General features: G+C 42.7%; 1 protein-coding gene across 3 annotated transcripts; it reads left to right on the forward strand.

Moving 5' to 3' along the window:
- The first annotated feature begins 1,241 nt into the window (after positions 1 to 1,241).
- Positions 1,242 to 15,581, forward strand: LOC134454738 (uncharacterized). Of its 3 annotated transcripts, none has more exons than XM_063205892.1 (14): positions 1,242 to 2,740; positions 2,937 to 2,996; positions 4,284 to 4,385; positions 4,805 to 4,873; positions 5,648 to 5,716; positions 6,491 to 6,559; positions 8,045 to 8,107; positions 8,313 to 8,375; positions 8,788 to 8,850; positions 9,460 to 11,413; positions 11,517 to 11,645; positions 12,316 to 12,444; positions 13,019 to 13,237; positions 15,307 to 15,581. In XM_063205892.1, the coding sequence occupies exons 2-14, from the start codon at positions 2,958 to 2,960 to the stop codon at positions 15,372 to 15,374; spliced, it is 3,036 nt and encodes a 1,011-aa protein (XP_063061962.1). In that variant the 5' UTR covers positions 1,242 to 2,740; positions 2,937 to 2,957; the 3' UTR covers positions 15,375 to 15,581. The 3 variants fall into 3 exon arrangements, with proteins under 3 accessions (XP_063061962.1, XP_063061963.1, XP_063061964.1); XM_063205893.1 differs by having other exon boundaries at positions 2,942 to 2,996; XM_063205894.1 differs by lacking the exon at positions 13,019 to 13,237 and having other exon boundaries at positions 1,242 to 2,996.
- The last annotated feature ends 1,964 nt before the right edge of the window (positions 15,582 to 17,545 follow it).

Below are 17,545 nucleotides of genomic sequence, written 5' to 3' on the forward strand. Positions count from 1 at the left end.
ACATGTTACATGCACCGGCATTACAATACACCGGTAGTTCAACGGACCAATACAACGAACCAGCAGAGCAACGCACATCCCAATGGACCAAATACAACGCACATTCCAATGGACCAACATGTGAAAACACAAAATAATCGATGGCAGCATAAGTCTGGGTTTTAAGGCCAGCGAGGGGCAAGCAACCCAGGACACCAAAGTCTGGCTTTGCGCTTGCTGCTCTCCCCCAGTATGGCAACTGGCCCGCTGAAATAGATCACCGGCAGGACTGCGCACCGGTTACCAATCGCCAGTCATCAGCATCAGGATAATCACAAACGGACGCATAACAGGGAGGTAGCAACGCCACTTGGGGCGTAACACCCTCCCCCTTAAAAACAGAAAACAACGTTTTCTGAATACATAAGAGATCAAGAAACTACTAGATCAAAACATACAGATCAAGACAACCCCACACACACGCAGTTTGCGCGCACACACGTTGACATTCATTCCCCACACCACGAACCGCAAGAGTCTCTGCCACCATGCTCCATTGGCTCGTGCTGTGCCAGACAGCCAAATTAGGAAAAAGAACAAAATCATGGTAAAAGCCAATAATACATTTTAGGAGACCTTTGGCGCATAATTTGTATCAAGGTCGATGACGGCTTTTCCGACTTTGAACACTGAACTGAAAAGAGGTTTTCTGCCGGGTCTAACGCACTTGACACCACAACAGCGGGATCAAGTCAAGTCAAGTCAAGTTTATTGTCAATTTCTTTACATGCACTGGTCATACAAAGAATTTGAAATTGCGTTTCTTGCTCTCCCATGCAGACATAGACTAATCTAGGTAAGGACATAGACAGTATAGACATAGACAGTACTCATACATGGACATAGACAGTATGGACGTAGACATTGCTCATACAGACATTTAAAGTGCAAGACTGGACAACAGAAGACTTGTAGAGAACATACATTAAGAGGAGGTATTTTGTTGTTCTTTTTCTAAAAGTCCTTTATAGCGTTCTGACATAGTAATAATAGCATTTGAAGAAATAAATAATTAAAAAAGGTTTTTATTAAATACACCAGCAGCAGTATGTGTGTGTGTGTGTGTGTTTGTATGTGTTTTGTGTGCGTGTGTGTGTGTGTGTGTGTGTGTGTGTGTGTGTGTGTGTGTGTGTGTGTGTGTGTGTGTGTGTGTGTGTTGTGTGTGTGTGTGTGTGTGTGTGTGTGTTTAGTGCAGGTAGAAAGTGCGGTGTGCGTCTGTGTGTGTGTACCTGTGTATGTGTGTGTGTGTGTGTGTGTGTGTGTGTGTGTGTGTGTGTATGTGTGTGAGTATGAGTTGTGTGTCAGTGTGTGTATGTTTGGGTTTAGTGCAGAAAGTGCAGTGTGCTTGTGTGTGTGTGTGTGTGTGTGTGTGTGTGCACTGGTTTCCCTAATCTCGTGAGCACTTGAGCATGGATGCACACCAATCTCGCGGGCACTTGTGACCTCATGGGTACCTAAACCCGAGTCCTCATTAGGACAACCTATGGAATGGCTTTACAATGACCTCAAATGAAGCCTGAGTGAGAAATTTCAGAAAGTCCCATGAGGTGGGATTTTGAGAGAAAATGTGTGTGTGTGTGTGGCAGGAGGGGCAAGTTACTGACACCGGTGGCCAAACGGTGGTACTGCAGTGTGTGTGTGTATCTGTGTCGGTCGATCGCTGATGACATCACATCAACAAGTGTGCATACTGGACGGCTTTACGATTACGACCTGGTGGGGACATTGCCATGGTAAACTTTTGTTAGTGTAAAAAGTAAGCCTAGCCTAGCCTACTTTATTACACAGATGGTTGGTTCATGACTTTACAGAAAGCTAGATATTAAATTGATTTTAAATTCATTTAAAATGAAAAGACATTTTATTTATTTCGTTTTGGAGGGGTGGAAAGCAAGCAAGTATGAAGGTGACGGTCAACTGTGGTTCGTAGCCTAGCATGTAAGCTATCATGGATAATGTGTGAGTCTGCCCCGTCACCCAGCAGTCATCCCTCCCGATCGAAGCATTAGCCTACATGCCCTCGCACATCTTATTTAAGCCCAAATACAGCCTTTTACCGGTCACATCCCCCGCACGAAACATCGCCGCCATTTTATCCGACCTGTTCCACACACACATCTTTTCTAAGTGCCCACCATGATACCCCCATGCCAGGCCAGCCCCCACTATACTTTATGTTTTGGCCGCCATTTCGTCTAAAACGTTCCATACACCCCTTGTCTGAGTCCTCAGATGCCCACCTCCCAGACTCTCACGCGCCAAACGTTCCACGCACACCCCCTGCAAGTGCCCACTTTGACCGTGGTGTCACCGGTACCGGCTACCACCTTGCCCCCTCCCATCTCAACAGTAGACCAGACTGTAGGCGCTGTCGCTGCCGCCATTTCTTTCACAATGTACCGATAATGTGTTTTTTTTACCGCCATTTTATCACATACGTTCGATGCACCTCTTGCCTGGGTACCCACATAACCCCGTGCCAGCCCACACCTTCCTATTAAAGTTCCATACACACCTTGTGTGGGTACCCACTGACTCCGTACAGGCTAGCCCCCTCCCCCTCCCACCCAGCTAGAGCGTAAATTCAAGTGATAATCCTCCCAGTCAATCACTCCCTCTGGTCGGCTCAAGTTGAAGTTCGTCGAACGTCCTGGATTTGCGTTATATGCAGCAGCATCTTTTACCACTGGAAAGTTAAACGGTAAGTATATTGCTCAGCGTTTAAACATCTGCGAATAACACCATTCAATCTGAGTGCATATTTTGAAATAAACGGATTCATTGCGCATATGCTAAGCACTGTATTTGACGTCCTGGGATCAGTGCATTCGGAAGCCCTTCTCTTTACCATATCAGTTTTGATTTTGTTAAGGCATTTACATTAATTTCTCCATTAGGGCAGATGAAACTGTTTGACTATGGACAAATCCCGAGAAGAAAAGACATCGTCCGACGAGGTAACTAATTTCTGGCTGAAATATGAAACTAGCTGATGATAGCTCTGAACAAACATGACTAGCTCCCATGCTAATCACGAATTTTAGCCTTATACATTAATGTCATTGATGGTGCGCGTTTTGTGTTGGTGATTGCATTGTGTAACAGCATAGGGAAGGACTGTCGTCCAATGTCGATATTTGAACATTTTCCAAATGCCGTGTTATATTTGTTGAACTGTACATGTAGAACCTAGAAATCGAGGTTGCATTGGCTGAATGAGTAGAGTCATAGTTGCGGTCTCTGGGGGAGCTAACACCTGTTGAGCTAACTAAGATGCTTTTTTTAAACAACACAGAACACCGTGTCTGTCATGCTTTCTATCGGTGCTGGTATTGCTTGCAATCGGTTGAAGTGGATGTTTGACGCGAATGTATCTAGAACTCTAAGCAGAAGTAGGTATTATGTCTGTTCATGCGTTTGGAGCGCCACACTTCTGCACTAGTCGTTATTATATGGCTGGTTAATGAGAGTTGGCGAAGAGCTTGTGTAGATGTCGTTCTATGCTTTCGCTTTGACCATGACATGTACGTTTCTTTAGACTATTTCTGTGTTGGAAATGTGAACATTTCAGTTGCATATGAGCAATTGAGAACGTTTGACCGACGTCTAGCAGGCATGGTTATATTCGCCTCGATTTCTTTTAATCTGTAGGCTAACGGCGTGGTAAACGGTGTTGTGCCTGTATTCGATGACGGACACAGAGCATGTTGACTCGTGTCTTCTATTTGGTGAAGTTATTCTCGATAAATGGTTATGAATGTTTATCTCCCATGGGCTACTAAGTATTGTAGACTATAGTTTGAAGGGACTGTAGTCTCATTGGACTAAGTACGGGAATAGATATTGCTCAGCCTTCAACATGCACACACGAGAACAATTGTCTTATTTTTATTTGGTTATCCAACATTCTTGCATTGTTGTTTTGGTTACTTTTTTTGAGGTGGTGAGCTCAGAGAGTTTTAATGGTAAGGTCTTGAAATGCATTTTAATGTTCATACTTTTCTGGCTATTAAATGTGATGCATTGTAATGCATACACAAATGAGATGAAGAAAACAGATCCAACAGCAAACTCAAGCGATTAATAATATTGGTGATGGGACAATAATGTGGTCTTTTCACACCATCATCCACATACATTTTCTTCCAATTTAAACCTAACCTTGTATTTCATCATGAACAGGAGAATGAAATGTTGCTCTTTTCAGCAAAACACCTGTTAATTATTGAAACAAATGTTTGCAGACGAAGCAGAGAATGCTGAGATTCAAGAAACGTCTCAAAGGTCTAATAAATCACCATGACATGTGCCAAGCACGCTATGAAAACAGGATGTCAAATGCAAAGGTTTGTTTTTATTTCCTGATCTGTAATTAAACCAAAGTTTCTTGATATGCAAGATGTAGGGAAGCTAATGACATGGCAGTTACCAGAGTTGTACATAGAAGTACTCCTACATATGTAATTACAGTAGTAGTATGAAATTACATAGTTGAGACCATGTAATATCATACTAATTAGTGTTGTACTTACATCTGTAAGAGTAGTTCAACTTCCACTTCATGGTGGTTACACTAGCCAGTTAAATGTTAATGTCTGGGTTTTGCTGTCTACAGTAAACAATTGTAACTCCTTTTCACAAAGTATTAAGACTTGTGGCTAAATCATGTTAATGGCAGCAGTTCTCGGTCCAACTGCACTATTTGTCTTTCCTGAGAGTCATTAGTAATGTCAATAGCTCTGTATTATGTGCACATGTTTTGCAGGACGGTGCTAATGCTTTGAATCATCCGAATATGACAACAACATTGAAGAATTCAGGAGCATCACTCTCTGTAAGTAACATTCCTAATGTACAGTTTTTAGCATACAATGTGCATATTGATAACATGGGGTAACTGAGGTGTTCCTGCACAGTCCGCCACCTCCTAGTCCAATAGCTCAGTGCTACGATAATGTGTGAGGCTTCAGGGAGGAGGTTTACTTACATTCCACGCCACACTCTGCTAGTTGGCCTCTGAGCCATTCTGATAGCTCAGTACTGCGATAATGTGTGAGGCTTCATGGAGGAGGTTTACTTCCATTTCATGCCACACTCTGCTAGTTGGCCTCAGTTACTCACACTCCCCTTAAAACCTCACTCCTACACTCCCCGGGTCATCGGCACCAGTGTAATTGAGGTGTTCCTGTGCAGGCTGCCACTCAGGGATCAAACCTGCCACCTCGTAGTTACCGTGCCAGTTTGGGTATAGGAGGCACAGCACGACACGAGAGTTGTACAAAGAAGTACTCCTACATATGTAATTACAGTAGTAGTATGAAACTACATAGTTGAGACCATGCACTATCATACTAATTAGTGTTGTACTTACATCTGTAAGAGTAGTTCAACTTCCACTTCATGGTGGTTACACTAGCCAGTTAAATGTTAATGTCTGGAGTTGGCTGTGTACAGTAAACAATTGTAACTCCTTTTCACAAAGTATTAGACTTGTAGCTAAATCATGTTAATGGCAGCAGTTCTCTGTCCAATTGCACTATTTGCCTTGTTTTTCCTGAGAGTCATTAGTAATGTCAATACCTCTGTATTATGTGCACATGTTTTGCAGGACGGTGCTAATGCTTTGACTGATCCGAATATGACAACAACATTGAAGAATTCAGGAGCATCACTCTCTGTGAGTAACATTCCTAATGGACAGTTTTTAGCATACAATGTGCATATTGATAACATGGGGTAACTGAGGTGTTCCTGCACAGTCCGCCACCTCCTAGTCCAATAGCTCAGTGCTACGATAATGTGTGAGGCTTCAGGGAGGAGGTTTACTTACATTCCACGCCACACTCTGCTAGTTGGCCTCTGAGCCATTCTGATAGCTCAGTGCTGCGATAATGTGTGAGGCTTCATGGAGGAGGTTTACTTACATTCCACGCCACACTCTGCTAGTTGGCCTCAGTTACTCACACTCCCCTTAAAACCTCACTCCTACACTCCCCGGGTCATCGGCACCAGTGTAATTGAGGTGTTCCTGTGCAGGCTGCCACTCAGGGATCAAACCTGCCACCTCGTAGTTAACGTGCCAGTTTGGGTATAGGAGGCACAGCACGACACCAGAGTTGTACAAAGAAGTACTCCTACATATGTAATTACAGTAGTAGTATGAAATTACATAGTTGAGACCATGTAATATCATACTAATTAGTGTTGTACTTACATCTGTAAGAGTAGTTCAACTTCCACTTCATGGTGGTTACACTAGCCAGTTAAATGTTAATGTCTGGAGTTGGCTGTGTACAGTAAACAATTGTAACTCCTTTTCACAAAGTATTAGACTTGTAGCTAAATCATGTTAATGGCAGCAGTTCTCTGTCCAATTGCACTATTTGCCTTGTTTTTCCTGAGAGTCATTAGTAATGTCAATAGCTCTGTATTATGTGCACATGTTTTGCAGGACGGTGCTAATGCTTTGAATCATCCGAATATGACAACAACATTGAAGAATTCAGGAGCATCACTCTCTGTGAGTAACATTCCTAATGGACAGTTTTTAGCATACAATGTGCATATTGATAACATGGGGTAACTGAGGTGTTCCTGCACAGTCCGCCACCTCCTAGTCCAATAGCTCAGTGCTACGATAATGTGTGAGGCTTCAGGGAGGAGGTTTACTTACATTCCACGCCACACTCTGCTAGTTGGCCTCTGAGCCATTCTGATAGCTCAGTGCTACGATAATGTGTGAGGCTTCATGGAGGAGGTTTACTTACATTCCACGCCACACTCTGCTAGTTGGCCTCTGAGCCATTCTGATAGGTCAGTGCTACCGATACTGTATGAGGCTTTGGGAGGGAGGCTTACTAACGTTCCACACCACACTCTGCTAGGTGGCCTCCATTTCAATAGCAATAATATACTGTGCAGCAATAATACTACTATAATAATAGTACACCACCGTTAAAAGCACAGTAACATTTTGAACAATATTTCAATAAACATAAAAGTTACATGTATTTCAAATATGCACATAGGGTATATTTTTAATAAAACATCCATGTAGCTTACCACAGAAAAGCAAGTTTGATTATAACAAAAATCAGCATTGTCCATAGTTGTGCGTTAAGGGTCATTGTCAAGAAAACAATGATCAACAGTGAAGGACACTGAGTAATGCTAACATATTCGTAGAGCAATACTGCTATGTATTCATGATTTCCAGAACATTTGTCAGTCAAGGTGGGTGATTGGTTAGCTCAGGGATGTGAAACATAAGGCCCAGGGGGCAGATCCAGCACTCCCTAGGGATCAATAAAGTTATCCTATTCTCCAAGGGCCATACTTTGAGCACTATTTCTCCCTGCACTTTAGGCCTATATTGAAGGCAGCCACCTTTAAAATAGGTCTCTAGGTCCTCTGAATATAACTACATAAAATCTAATTTCTAAGATTCCTTTACTGAATATATCACATTTCATGTTAAGATGCATAACATTAAAATTATATGGGGCAGTTAAAAATGACTGCATCAAAAGATATATAATTGACTGCATGTGGCCCTTGAACTGAAATGGGTTTGGCACCCCTGGTTTAGCTGGTATCGGAGACATATGACTATCATGCTTGGAGTGGTCATGTTGAGCAGTTTCATAGGAATGTGATCGGATAATGCCATTCGTTGCAAAGTAACTTTTCTTATATTTGCAACACCTGTTTTGCAGGGGACCTAGTCAAGGAGGGAGATGTTTGTTGTCAAGGTGGCCATCTTAGTTATTAAGTAATGAGGGAAACCTTGATTTGACATACACCACCACAAAACACAATTTGCATTAACCATAAAGCGCAAGGTTGGTTGATAATTCTGTTAGTGATGGTCTCTGATGGCTACCTCACTCACTACATGGAAATTGGATACCATCCCTCCTACAATTTGGTGTGGCGTTGCTGTGGGGCCTTGATCAATCCAGAACATGCCATAAACATACATTTGTTCTTCTACATACATTTTCAGGAATCAACAGAAGGAAGCATGTTTTCAGTTACTCCCTCAACACCATGCCAGTCTCCTACCCTGGTAAGATTAAGACAACACCGCTCACTATTTTCAACACAATCACACTTGCTGTTATTTTTCTACATGTTGCATATTATGTTATTGCCACTAACTGAAAAGCCAGAATGTTCTACAACATCAAAGTCTAGAAATGAATGTACCATAATAAACCAATATTCTGTTATAAAACATCAGCTAAGAAACAAAAATGTGTATCTCTTTGCAGAAAGGAGCTGATGATTTAGAATCTTCTCAAACAACACCATCGATGAATTCAAGACCATCATTTGTAAGTATCCTTCCTAATGTTCTGTTTCAACAGCAATGGTGTGTGTGATGTCATGTGGCCTTGATGTGGACAAGGCCTGTAGCCATTGCATAGGCTGTTTTGCTAGGTATTGGGTGGCTTAAGCATACATTGTTTGGTGCCTCACCACATCACCCTACCCCTCTCAATACAATAATTTGTACAATTAATGTGGTTCACAACATGCCAGTGGTATGTTGTTTTGCCTGCAGAAGTGTGTGCCTATACCAGGTTACACTATTTTTTTCTTTTTTAATAGAGTGATATAGCGTTGCGAATTGATACATTGCAAGACCCACACCCTGTCTACCGTACTCCTGTATTTTGCCTGAACTCGGGATATAGGATGTCAAACATTCCTTTGATTTCTGTTTTTCTTTGTGTAACGTTCCAGGAATCAACAGATGAAAACATGTCTTCATTTACTCCCACAACGCCATGGCAGTCTCCTATCCTGGTAAGATAATGAAATCAATTCTCACTATTTACACAATCACAATTATCAAACAAGTTAAAAGGTATTTTAGTGTATTTTGCATTATATTATGATGTTACTACCACCAACTGAAAAGAAGGAAACTCTCCCCCTCAAGGCCCACATCTGGAAATGTGTGCTTTAAAGGTACACTGTGAACGATTTTTATTTCCAGAATTCATGCTACCCATTCAGTAATGTTACCTTTTTCATGAATACTTACCACCACCATCCAATTCTAAGTATTCATTATGACTGGGGACAATTGCACTTTTCATACATGAAAAGGGGGATCTTCTCCATGGTCTGCCATTTTGAATTTCCAGTAATAGACATTTTTAGCTGGGAAAATGATTTGGACCATACTGGAAAGTATTAGTTTATTACTTATTGAACTTTCACAAAAAGATCAAATTTGCCAACGGACAACCCAGTTTAAATGAGCAGCATAGTTGCAGTACATTTTTTGACCATTTCCTGCACAGTGTACCTTTAATAATGTTATTATGTTGTATATGTATATCTTGCTTCTTACAGACAAAGACAAATCTCAATAACCTGTCATGCCTGGGTGTCTTTTTTTGTATTTAGTACAGTGACCAGGACTCTGCAGAAGAGTCCACACCTGACTCTGAGGAGGAATACGTACCTGACTCTGTAGATGAAGACACGTCCGATAAAGACATGGAGGATGAAGAAGTGCTCACAACACCTTACAAGAGGAAACAGGAAAGACCATTTCCACTTAAAAGGCACGGGAAAAAGCCGATGACTGAAGCGAAGCGAGTTAAGGATCAGCACCACCCACCAGAGGATTGTACCACTGAAGACCCTAGCAGCGACTCTCTTTCTGTAATGATATTGTCAAAGAAGCCTGATGGAAGAAGGTCTTACAGCAAACATTTCTGCCTGTTCTGTGGAAAGGGATATTCCAAAATGGCCCGCCATTTGGAACAGATGCACCAGAAGGAACAAGAAGTAGCAAGGGCTCTTGCATTCCCAAAGAAGTCCAAGATGAGACGAATCCAGCTGGACTTGCTAAGAAAGAGAGGCAATCGTGCCCACAATCTAGAAGTGTTGTCAGCTGGTAAAGGTACCCTGGTGCCTTGTAAGAAGTCGAATGATGTTGTCAATCCAAAGGAATTCATGCATTGCCTCAATTGTCAAGGCCTCTTTAAAAGAAAGTTTCTTTGGAAACATATGCAGAGATGTAACTTGGCTCGCAGATGTGGTACTCCCGCTCCAGGGAAAAACAGAGTTCAGGCGCTTTGTGCTTTTGCTCAACCTGTGCCAGAGGGAGTCAACCAAATGCTGTGGAAAGTAATCAGCGTCATGACCCAAGACGACATTACAGACACCATAAAGCGGGATCCCTCAATTATCAAGATGGGTGAACATCTGTACAACAAAGTGGGTTCAGATCCAAGTAAGCATCAGTACATCAGGCAGAAACTGCGTGAAGTGGGCAGACTTCTACTCTACAGTAAGGAGGTGGGTCATCTGAAAACCATGTCTGATTTCGTCATACCTGCCAATTTTCCACATGTTGTCAGTGCAGTACGACATGTGTCAGGATTCAGTGCTGAAAAGAACAACTTCCGCATTCCATCACTGGCCTTAAAGTTAGGCCACAGTTTGAAAAAAATTGCAGACATAATCGAATGTGAAGCTATGATCTCAGGAGAAAAAGAAACTGTCCAGAATGCCCGGAACTTCAAACAAATCTATGACACTAAGTGGAATGAATGCATCTCTTCTTCGGCTCTTCGAACACTAACTGATGCCAAATATAATGCACCACAGCTCCTCCCCTTCACAGATGACGTCCGGAAGCTGCATCTGTACCTTGACGACAAGCAAAAAGAGAATGTCCGCAAGCTGTCAGCTGTAGTCAGCCAGAAGAACTGGGCCAGTCTAGCTAAAGGGACTTTGGCCCAGATCATCTTGTTTAACCGTCGGCGGGAAGGGGAAGTTTCCAAAATGCCACTAACAGCATTTACATCGCGAGACGCATCCTCTATGCACCCTGATGTTGAAGAAGCACTAAATGAAGTGGAGAAGAAACTCTGTGGTCACTTTCAACGAGTAGAGATAAGGGGCAAGTGTGGCAGGAAAGTCGCGATTCTTCTTACTCCACCCATGGTTCAGTCGATGGAACTCCTTGTTGAAACGCGCAACAGCTGTTTTCCTGATGAGAACCAATACATGTTTGGACGACCAGGAACACAGTCCCATTTCAAAGGATCCGACTGTATTCGGATTTTTGCGCAAAATTGTGGGGCAAAGCATCCGGAGAGGCTGTCCTCCACCAAGTTACGAAAGCACATTGCAACCATGTCCAAGGTGTTAAACTTGACGGACACTGATATGGATCTTTTGGTTGAGTTTCTGGGTCATGATATCCGCGTGCACAAGAAGTTCTACCGTCTTCCTGAAGGCACTTTGCAACTGGCCAAAATAACGAAGATTCTTACAGCGCTGGAAACTGGTCGGTTGGCAGAGTTCAAGGGCAGAAATCTTGATGAAATCAATATCGACCCCAATGGTATGTAATATATTAATAAAACTACTCAGATAATATCAAGAGTTAAATTTCCATCTCCCCTTGTTCATGATTTCTCTGTTGTTTTTCCTGTTTTTTTTTCCAGAGACACTTGATGTTACGACAGGGTTTGCTGATGAGGACTGCTCAGACACGGACCCTACCCCATCACAGCCAGGTCCCAATAACACCAACAAAGATTCACCATCTACATCAGCCAGAGATGAAACGCCACGTATGTCATAAGTACAACCATGCAACCATGTTAATTGAAGTTTTTTATTTTCTATTCTTTCCCTTTAAGTGTTATGCTTGTTTCTCAATTGCATCATACAGGGTAATAGTTTAGATTGAAGGTGGAAAAAGGTGGGATAACCTGACATTTGAAAAGGGTTGTGTAGACTTTTTGAAGCCACTGTATGCCATAAGTATAAAAAATGATCTTGATGAGCTAATCTTGACAAGCGCTGTGATGCGTAGAAAGGTCAACCAAGTGAAGGAGAAAGGTGATGGCAAGAAAGGGTAAGATGAGATGACACTTGATTGTTATTACTCGTGTACAAATACAAGGCTTTGAAAATGCAGTTTAGCATCTAATCACAAGCGAAAATAGTCCAAAAAAGTACAAAATGATTTAAGATTGAATACCGTTTTTACATATTAAAAGAGATATTTACAGGTGAATGTGTTTTATGTACAAATATTGCAAGTAAGGTGGACTTAAGTAGAGTATTGACAGAATAATAAAGAGTGCAGTTCATGTATGAATAAGTTATGGGAGAAGCATGTACGCAATTGGAAGAAGGGAGGGTATAAATTATGATTAAGAACCAATAAACAGATGGCGAGGTATCTCCCCTTGTTCATTATTTCTCTGTTGTTTTTCCTTTTTTTTTCTTTTCCAGAGACACTTGATGTTACGCCAGGGCTTCCTGATGAGGACTGCTCAGACACGGACCCTATCCCATCACAACCAGGTGCCAATAACACCAACAAAGATTCACCATCTACATCAGCCAGAGATGAAACGCCACGTATGTCATAAGTATAAAAATGTATCTTGATGAGCTAATCTTGACAAGCACTGTGATGCGTAGAAAGGTCAACCCAGTAAAGGAGAAAGGTGATGGGAAGAAGGGAGGATATTAATTGTGATTAAGAACCAATAAAGAGATGGCAAGGTATGGATGAAAGGAGACGGGTGAATCATATTTTCTCTTTAGTAGGATGACAGAAAATGTAAACAATGATTTGCTCAGTTTGTTATCAGCAAGTTGGAGGTGATGTAATGCATCATTATAATACGAAAAGGTCTGGACATGATGAGGTTAGAAACCTAAACTTCTTAAGTCTAATGCATAACAAATCACACCTGTCATTTCATGTTTGAGTAAAAGAAAGACTTTCTCCAATGCCACACTATTTGTTGATAACACGCTTTAACTATATATTGTGCAATGATTATGAAACATTAGGTTGATTCAATCACAGTCCACAGTATCTATCAATTTCATGACTGGTGGCATGAAAGAGAACAGAGGGCTGCAATTGGACCCTGAGCCATAGAATGTAATTTTAGCAGATTGTATGTCTGTATTTATCCTGCAGAGACTGGACCAAGTACAGCAGCCAAGAGGAGGTGGACACAGGAGGAGGTTGCAGCTGTTGAGGCCAAGCTCATGAATCTCATAAAGGCAGGAAGAACACCCGGTAAAAGGCAGTGTATCGATTGCATTCAAGCTGCACCAAAAGCGCTACAAAACAGAGACTGGACTGCCATCAAATACTACGTCAAAAATCGAATCGCCTCATACCAAAGAGTGGCAAGTAAGAGGGTCACATAAAATGTCCCAGACTGGAGCATTGGTATCTTGCAGTAGATAAACAGCTAGGTTGTTGGTGTTCACGTCCTCTTGGCTGCTGTATTTGGTTCATTTCTGCAGGATAAGTGTTGGTGTTAATGTTGTCTTGGCCACATTCTCTTGGTTTTCTTTTATGTAGTATGATAGGCTCAGATGTTTTTTTCCCTGGTGTGATTCAGAAGTTTATAACCTTGAGTAAAACTTATGGAAAGTCTGGTTAATTATATCCCCGAAACGCGGCGCGTCAGGGATGTAATGGTTTTACGTGCACCGCCATGTCCGCCGCGTTAGGTCTTTAGTGTTAACGCGATAACTTTCGAACGTATGATTGGATTTGTCCCAGATTTGGTTTGTGAATGCTCTAGGGTAGGTTCATGAACTGATTCGAGTTTGGAGGTCAACACTTTCAAAATGGCGGAATTTTTATTTGGCCCATAACTTCTGACTGGGTGGATTGATTTGCGCGGTAATTCCTTATTTTAATGGTTCACCATTTCAGTGAATCTACCATATTAGGTACAGTGTAACAATATTAAATACCATGCAATACTAGTGTAACAATATGCAATGTCATGTAATACCACTTACACACAAATACATGATGTAAGTACAAAATTGGTACATTGTGTTACACTGGTATTACATGGGGATTAAATACGTTGCACTGGTTATTACACTGTACCTAATGTGGTATATCCTCTGTAATAGTGAATCATTAAAACAGTGTTACCATTTGCCCTATTTTTTGCTTCATTTTCACAATAATCTATTGGTTTTAAGCCTATGCACGTCATTGATCTATGTATAGATATTAAATATATTTCTTTTATATTTCGTATTTATCAATATCATATACGTTTTTGAAAAGGTGGATGGGAGTGGTAGGAATGATGGGGGACTGGAAGTGTCGCGTTTCGGGGATATACCTTAAGCAGTCGAAAGAGACTGCACAGGCTCAGTTTGAAAGTGGTTGATATGTTTAGTGCCTGATTCTTCATTTATTTCACATATGCTTTGGGCCGCAGACCTTTGGCGCAGCTTGGTGTGCAAGAGTTGTGGTGTGCAGGTTTGTGATGTGTTTAGTTGATACAAGGTTAAATTCTGTCTGTAATATAAGCCTTTGTTTATATAGGTCTGGGGTCTGAGCAAGTGACCTATCCACATGTAGGATATCCTCTGTTAGTTTCTTATGTGCTACTTCCCCCCTTTTCTTGTGGGCACAATTAGGAGATAATCTGTCCCCTTAAAGTGATACTGCCCCATTTTTGGAAATTAGCTCATATTACACATCTCCTTGAGTTATATGATTGAGTTTTACTTTTCTCCTGTACTTTCAACCGTTCTCTGAGTACGGCAGTGCACATTTTATCTCCAAGCTAGCAGTTAACATTGACTCCTATCAGACCAGTTAGCTGCCAGCTGGTCTCATAGGACTGAATGTTTACTGCTAGCATGGAGGTAAAATTTGCACGGCCATACTCAGAGAACGGTTGAAAGTACAGGAGAAAAGTAAAACTCAATCATATAACTCAAGGAGATGTGTAATATGAGCTCATTTCCAAAAATGGGGCAGTATCACTTTAAGGGGACAGATTATAGGGGACAGATTAAGGAGGCCCCCGTGTCTCACCTTGCAAAGTTTAGGGGCCACCACTCACACGTACACACACAGTCTCTACCGCAAATAACTCCTCTCACTCTCTCTCTCTCTCTCCTCTCATCTCTCTCTCCTCTCATCTGTCTCTGTCGCTTATTCTTTGCTAATCTTACATGTTACAGTTATTCTTATGCACTTTTATCTGCACACTTGCACCACTTGATGTGTAATTTATTGAAATGTATTCTTTTGTATATTTCATTATTAGAGTGAAACATCCGGATTTTCAACTGTCTATCATGTAGACTGACATTCTTTCTTATAAATAGGTTCCAGAAGTGTAGTTGTATTGCATCAATGGCCAGATGTTTCATAGTTTTGGCAATAAAAACAAAAACAGTTGTGGACTTAATCATGAGTACATTATTTATTTCAAGTCCCCAGACGGTCCACACACATGGCGAACTTTGATGACATCACAAGTCCCCAGATGGTCCACCTTTGAAGTCCTCATGAGTATTGAAAAAGTCAGGTACCCTTTATTTAAGTGTTAGAGGAAATATCAACAGATGGGCTCTATAACAGTATTTTTTAGAAACCAAAACCAGAGAAACAGTAACTCTAACACCTTCAGAAAGGTTGGTCCCCATTGGGCACCTCCTGGTCAATAGTCCCCACGAGGTAAGGGAAACCAGTATGTGTGTGTGTGTGTGTGTGTGTGTGTGTGTGTGTGTGTGTGTGTGTGTGTGTGTGTGTGTGTGTGCATGTGTATGTTTTGAGTTAATGCAGGTTGAAAGTTCAGTCACAGATGTAGTAGTGCAGGTGGAATGTTCAGTCGCAGATATGGTGGTGGGGATGAGGGGGGAGCGTTGTCAGTGGCCTGGCTGGCTAGAGGCTGACAGTGAAGGGAGAGTGGGTTGAGTGTTCAGTATCTTGATTGCTTGATGCATCGTGCTGCTTGCAAGCCTGGTGGTACGGGAACGGAGGCGCCTGTACCTCTTTCCAGAGGGCAGGAGGCTGAACAGTTTGTGTGCAGGGTGGCTTGTGTCTTTGATGATCATCAGTGCTTTTCGGGTGAGGCGTGCGGTGTAAATGTCCTGCAGGGAGGGGAGTGGTACTCCAATGATCTTCTTCGCTGTGTTCACAACACGCTGGAGTGTCTTCCTGTTTTTCTCCGTGCAGCTTCCTCCCCACACTGTGATGCAGCTGGACACGACGCTCTCTATGGTTCCTCTGTAGAATGTTGTCATGATGGAGGGTGTGTAGCACTTGCCTTCTTTAGTTTGCGCAAGAAGTAGAGACGCTGATGGGCCTTCTTCGCCAGTGATGTAGTGTTGGTGGTCCAAGAGAGGTCGTCGCTGATGTGCACTCCAAGGAACTTGGTGCTGCTCACTCTCTCCACAGCATCACCGTCGATGGTCAGTGGTGGCAGTTGTTTTTGGACCCTCTGAAAGTTGACAACAATCTCCTTGGTCTTGTTGACATTCAGCAGGAGGTTGTTGTCTTTGCACCATCTGGCCAGCAGGTCTACTTCTTCTCTGTAGTGGGTCTCATCGCCCTTAGTGATGAGGCCCACCAGTGTTGTATCATCCGCAAACTTCACTAGATGGTTAGTGCTGTGGGTCGTTGTGCAGTCATGTGTCAGCAGCGTGAACAGCAGGGGGCTGAGAACACAACCTTGCGGAGCCCCCGTGCTCAGGGTCAGGGTGCTCGAGGTGTTATTCCCTACCCGTACTGCTTGTGGTCTCTGCATCAGGAAGTCCAGCAGCCAGTTGCAGAGGGAGGTGCTGAAACCTAGTTTGTCCAGTTTTCTGATGAGTTGTTGTGGTATTATGGTATTAAATGCTGAACTGAAGTCAATGAACAGCATTCTCACATATGAGTCTTTATTGTCCAAGTGGGTGAGGGCTGGATGGAGGGCAGAGCAGATTGCATCCTCCGTGGATCACTTGGCTCGGTATGCGAACTGGTAGGGGTCCAGGGTGGGGGGTAGGGTGGCTTTGATGTGTGACAGGACTAGCCGTTCGAAGCACTTCATGATTATGGGCGTCAGTGCTACAGGACGGTAGTCATTGAAGCATGATGGTGATGATTTCTTCGGCACGGGTATGATGGTAGCAGCTTTGAAAAGTGATGGGATGACTGCTTGCTCCAGAGAGATGTTAAAGATGTCTGTGAAGACATCCTTCAGCTCTTCTGCACAATCCTTCAACACTCGGCCAGGTATGTTGTCTGGGCCAGCTGCTTTGCGTGGGTTGATGGTGGCCAGTGTCCTCTTCACACTGGCAGAGGACAGGTACAGGGGTTGATCATGGGGGGGAGGGGAAGTTTTCTGTGGATGAGTGTCATTTTGTGCTTCAAAACGGGCAAAGAAACTGTTCAGGTCGTTTAGCAGAGAGGTGTTGTTGTCACAGCTTCGTGGTGCGGGCTTATAGTCCGTGATGGCCTGTATGCCCTGCCACAGGCTCTGTGCATCTCTGCTGTCTTTGAAGTGTGTTGTTATTTTGTCCGAGTATTCCTTTTTTGCTTTCCTGATGCCCTGGGACAGGTTTGCCCTTGCTGCTTTTAGGCCAGCTACGTCTCCTGCTCTGAAGGCTTTGTCTCTGGCCCTCAGCAGTCTGTGAACGTCTCCTGTGAACCATGGCTTCTGGTTGGCCCTGGTGGTGATGCGTTTTA

Source organism: Engraulis encrasicolus, chromosome 8 (assembly GCF_034702125.1).
Source record: "Engraulis encrasicolus isolate BLACKSEA-1 chromosome 8, IST_EnEncr_1.0, whole genome shotgun sequence".
Lineage (NCBI taxonomy): Eukaryota > Metazoa > Chordata > Actinopteri > Clupeiformes > Engraulidae > Engraulis > Engraulis encrasicolus.